This window comes from Choristoneura fumiferana, chromosome 2 (genome assembly GCF_025370935.1).
Source record: "Choristoneura fumiferana chromosome 2, NRCan_CFum_1, whole genome shotgun sequence".
NCBI lineage: Eukaryota > Metazoa > Arthropoda > Insecta > Lepidoptera > Tortricidae > Choristoneura > Choristoneura fumiferana.
Genome location: NC_133473.1, coordinates 15627446 through 15633445, shown reverse-complemented (window position 1 = coordinate 15633445; position 6000 = coordinate 15627446). Strand labels below are relative to the sequence as shown.

General features: G+C 34.2%; 1 protein-coding gene across 1 annotated transcript in view; it reads left to right on the top strand.

Annotated features, from left to right (window-relative positions):
* Positions 1-81: 81 nt before the first annotated feature.
* The window catches only part of LOC141444678 (uncharacterized), a 28025-nt gene continuing 22106 nt past the window's right edge, over positions 82-6000 (top strand). Inside the window, 1 exon segment of the mRNA XM_074110265.1 lies at positions 82-383. Coding sequence (XP_073966366.1) covers positions 366-383 — 18 coding nt within the window. The 5' untranslated portion in view covers positions 82-365.

Here is a 6000-nt window from a genome sequence, read left to right as displayed (position 1 = left end):
TGGGTCAGCAGGTACGCCGGCCGCCCCCGCCCCAGCGGCGCGCGCGCGCTTCGTGCCACACTCATTCGCTTTTTGCCCACCTTTCGACTCACGCGCAGGCCGCAGCCTCCATCATTGTCAGTGAACGAGCATTTCTCTCACGTGGGAACCATTTACTCTTTTGTGCTTTACCCGCTATACCCCAGCCGCCGTACGATCGACAACACGTAATGACTTTACGAGTGCACTTGTGATAGGAATGGTGATGAAAATTAAAAATGACTAAATTGAAGTGATGACTTCGGTTTCCTAGTGAAAGTTGAGTGATGACTGATAATAAAATAGATAAAGTGATCGGGATCCTAGCTATCCGATAAGCGGATACCATGGCCATCGCGCCGGCGGTGAGTTATGATTCTCTTTCAACTTAATAGCTGTTTATAAGCTTTTAATGATGTGAGTAATTGTATCACTAAAGTTAGTGTCAACGTAAATTGATATGGAGTAATTTCGGTTTAAATTGTTTGTAATGTGGATATTGATCCATATTTAAATTACCCTTAAGTAAGTAGATTAGAAAGTAGTTGTATTTTTTTTTAATTTTGTTTATGTGTTATAACTCAATAATAAAATAAAATAAATGATAATATACTAGATCTAAATATTATAATAAAGTCTGATTAAAATTTGAGATAAATTACCCTTTTAATTACATATTTTATTACAGCAGATCGAGCGCTTCATATAAAAGAAAGATTATGAGACTGAATTGTATTTTATAGAGACATAAAAAGTTTAATTAATATGTTTAGGTACTAATGAAAGCAAACTAGAATAATAAGTTTTCCCAGCTACAGCATTCCGTATCAAGACAATTGGATATATTTCTATGGAAGTTGAGATATTTATGAGGGTAGATTTTTAATTAAGGGAGTATAAATAATGTAATTACCGCCGACAATCTTTAATCGAAATAAAAAGGAATCAAGATTTTTAAACTCGATACCTACATTAATATACCGGGTGGGCCCTGTAACAGGAGCAAAAAATTAAAACCCAGCCTAGGTTCTGCTACTCAATACTTTAGTTCTGCAACTTTCAGAAATTAAATAATTTTATCATTATGTTTATTCCAAACAAATTTTCAATGTACGGCATCCCATAGCCTAAATGTATGTACGGCCTAAATGACAATGACACATAAAATGACGGATTTCGCAATACATTGCTTGTTCAATTAAACTTTAAACTAAAATAAAAATCATAATACAAGTTATTTTCAAAAGTTGTATATAGAACTAAATTAGCTCAAGATGAAGAGTGGAAGCTGTAGTTTAATTTTTTGCTCTGTTACAGGGCATGCACGTCGGTTTAGAGTACTCCTGACCCGACCTTTCTTCAGAACGTCTCCCCGATTTGACGCTCGTCTTATAGATCTGCTTAGTCAATCTGTTTTCATTCATTCTCTCAACATGCCCAAACCTTCCTAGCATCCCTTTCTCAATCCGTGTGACTATATTTTCATTTACACCACAGCGAAAAGATGAAAAGATTGATGAATGTAGAGGAAGCGAGAGTTGTATGCCAGAATCGTAGCAAGTGGAAGGATGTAGTCTCTGCCTACCCCGTTGGGAAAGAGGCGTGATGTTATGTATGTATGTATGTTAAGGGCCCACCTTGTATTGAACTTCGTAGCAGACTTAATTCAAAAACTATGTTAAGCATTTTACTAGATTAAAATTGAGGGACTTTGAAGATAAAATACAGTATAAATTGATTTCATAAAGTAGTCTTGTCAATATGAAGTATTTAGGTTAATGAGAATGTTCCTGTACGTTACTCATATGGATCTGGCAACTTACGTCTCATGAATATAATTTAAAGCTTCTTTACATCGTCAACTTCTTTATTTCGTCAAGCTGACGAATGACGAAGAAGCTCGAGGATTATCTACTCGTAATCTCCTCCGGTAGCTTTTTGTTTTACGTATTTTAGGGCCATTTAATCCTGGCTATCACATTGTATATGGTTACGTAGTTTGTTAGTAAAAAAAATATTTGCCTTTATATACAAAAACCAAAAACCCGACTGCCTTAAAAACTAAAAGGAAGAAAATAAGTCTAGTGGTATAGAAGTTCTTAGTAATGGGTCCTGACTGTTGAACATTAAACCTACTTCTAGACCAATAGACTTATTTTCTTTCTTTTAGTTTTTAAGGCAGATGAGTATTTGATTTTTTAAATTTAATATTTTATTTTATACTTTTTTGATATTTCTGTAAAAATGCTAGATTAAAAGTATATTGTTATATATTTAGAATGGGCTAATTATTAGCTTTCATTTGATACCGATATTGTTATTTTTTTTTTTCATTCCTCCGCCATATTTTTTTTCGCAGGCGCCATATTGAAATATTATATAGCTTAAATCACTCCGATAGTTATGACGAATCCAATGATACCTTATATGTCAAAAGCCGTCCAGCTGATTAGGCTGCAGCGAAGACCAAAGAAATGGACATACATACCTACATACATACGCTCGAAAAACATAACCCTCCTTCGGTCAGTCGGGTAAAAACAAACCCAAAATGGGTACTACATAGAAAAAACTCGGAAAAAATTGTTAGTCGGAGATTAAAATACAATGATTTTAGGCCCTAATAAACTTTTGAATACTACTTATAATTGGAATGAATCTGTAATACTTCCAACAAGTGGAAAGAGAAATTCAGTCAAAAGAAGCGCTTTCCTGATTTTTCTGGAACCTTTCTAGTCCGCAGAAGGTTAATTATTTGATGTTAGGTAAAAATTAAAATCATCCATCGGTTGTTCCTAAAAAAAAAAGTTTGTGAAAGCAACATTATAAGATATAATGTAGTTGGTATTATTTTTTTGTGTTTAAATGATATAAGTAAATTTTATTCTTCTTGTTGTGTTGAGCATCTTCTAACGGAGTTTTATAACATATTATAGTGGTATGTTTAATGTCCAAAACATAGCATAAATAAATGAAAAAAAAACTAACTACATACATACTAGGTAGTTAAATAATGTTCCTGATTAAGTTGATGTTTATCTTCCCATTCTTCTTTGACAAAAGAAAATAGGTGCCTCAAAAAATATTTTTAAGGAGTACAAAATATTTACTTAAAAGTTTACTATGGTAATGTTTTTGTATCCAACTGTACTTATTTACTTAGAAAGGCTCACGACGATCTAACGAGTCACATCCTAATGTACACATTTTCTACCCTTTTTTGTCACTTTGAGGCGTCAGGAGTTTTTAAAAGCCTGATAAAGTTAATGTTGTACTAAAACTTAATGGTTTAGAATGTTAATGTGAATCGCCTAGGCAATAAAAGCTTGATAACTGTGCTGCCACTCTTTAAAAATGCGTTCAAATGTTGTTCGGTAATAATGAAATTAATGATGTAATAGTAGTTTTGGGAACAATTCAATTAAAAAACTCCATCTTTTGCCTGCAAATTCGTCTGAGTTCCACAGAAAATTTAATCTGCTTCAGAATGAAAATTAGGCTATGCTACTCAAGAATATAATAAAGTCAATTGGCGATTGTTTACAAGCTTTTATTTTAATGTCAATTTTATTTAATTTGCATATTATTTGTGCTGGTCAAATCTTCTAAGTCGAATTGCACCTACTTCTACTCGTAAGTAAATAACGTAACATGCATGTAAAATAAACAAAAAAGTTTGTATTATAAATGTTTTTTTAAAAACTTATATTAGAATCAGTTCTATTTTAATACACACAAATAAACAAACAAAGCTCACCTCTTTGTTCTATCACTATAATATTTAGTCTAGACTTTAGTTGTGGAGATTTAATGTGATTCAAGTTTTATAACTGCTCGCATTTTGACATCAAGTGAAATTTAAGAAAACGTTGGTTTTAGACAAGTTAAGATCACGACAGTTCAAGTGCCATGGTGTAAGAAAGTGCTAACAGCGTCTTCACAAAATGCTGTTTCATTGATAAACATTGTGCAACAAAAAATATCACTTTGATGATCGGTATTTAATGTAATTATTTATACAGAATTTACTAAGTAACTTACCTCCTATTGTCCATAAAAATATAAAACCATTAATGAACAAATGTAGGTGTGTGTTAAGTTAAAATACTAAAACTTTACACCACATCCATCACTTATCACATTTACTTTTTAGTATTATTTCTAATAGCGAAGTAAAAGATACACCATTATGTTTCCATGCATAATACTCTTGACAGCCGAAATTCTTAGACCCTCAAAAAACAGGACAGGCAAGGAAAGTGAGAGTAAACATTCCTATCTGCTTTCCGGCGCGACTGTCCGCTCCCGAGCAAACATCGGATGGGGCAAGCGTGCTTGAGACTCGGCTTTTTTGTGCTCAAAATATTTTCATAGTCGAGATTTGTTTTTAGATGATAATTTAAAAAAAAAGTCGGATTTAAGGTGCCTTTCCATAGAAGCGGTGCATACTCAGTGTATTCACGCAAACACTTAAATACAATTACTGTGTTGCTATTTTTGGTATTGGACATCGGTTGTTATTATTTTATCTGGAAGAGGAGGATCTAGCGATATTTTATTTGTTAGAAAACCCTTATTATGTTATCACATTAGTTGAAATCCTGGTTACATTGGAACATTTTTACAAGAAGAGTGAAGTGAAACGTTAAAATTCACGTTTCGCCTCACTCTTCTTGTAAAAATGTTCACATGGAAAAAAAAACACATGATTGATCGGATCTGTACGTTATGTTCCGGTCCGTGCTTAGTTGACTTGTGGACGCTTTGGTGGTTTTAGCAAAAAAAAAACATTTTATAGTTTATAATTATTCAAAAAGACAGTAACAATAACAATATATAGGTACATAAAAAATACCCACCGAAAAATAACAGACAGGTGAATTAGGCTTAACGTTGGTAGACAAGAGATGAGGTGGACCGACGACCTGGTCAAAGTGGCGGGAAGGTGCTGGATGAGGAGAGCACTGGACCGAGATGAGTGGCGAGCAATGCAGGATGCCTACACTTAGCATTGGGTGGCTATGGGCTGAACAAGAGAATAACTAGGCCAGCTAATCAATTAAAATTCATTCATATTGCTTTTTGACATACTATTTCCTTCAGCGAACTAGCATTCCTCTGAAAAAGACAAGTTGTTTTTTTTACATGTGGTGTAATTGAAGTGTAACACGACATTACACTCGCAGTCGGACACAGCACGCATGCGCGTACACACTTTCCATTTCGATACGTTTCGCGTTTGCTCGGTTATCATAGCGCTGTTATTAATGAAGGGTTCCGGGCTTTATATGATATGATTAGTAGCCTATTGCCCGCTACTCCATTTGCGTAGAATTCGTTTATCGCTATCCCGCGGGAACTATACAATTTTCAGTGATAAAACTGTAAAACTATCCTAAGTGATTTCCGGGACTCAAACTAACTGTATAACGAATTTAATCTAAATCGGTTCAGCCGTTTAGACGTGAAGCGGTAACAAACATACAAAAATCCCAACAAGCAAACAAATAGACTTACAAACTTTCGTATTGATTTTATAATACTAGCGTTCACACGCGGCTTCGCACGCGTAAATCATTAGATATACTTAATAGCAGTTGAATTGAAATTCCGGGATTTTATTAAATTCTCGTAGTAATTCTCTAAAATTACATCGTGGTTTTCATTGACGTTAAATTAAAACAACCATGCCAAATTTCATGACTAAATCCAGCGGTTGTTATTTCGAGATTTTATACCTATCCCGTGGGAATATCGGGATAAAAAGTAGCCTATGTGTTATTCCAGATTCCCAACTGCCTGCATACCAAATTTCATGACTCTAAACCCAGCGGCTGTTATTTAGAGATTTTATCCCTATCCCGTGGGAATATCGAATATATATAATAAAAAGTATCCTATCAAATTTCATCCAAATACGTCGAGCCGTTTCAGCGTGAAGAAGTAACAAACATACTCACTCACTCACAAACTCACTCACTA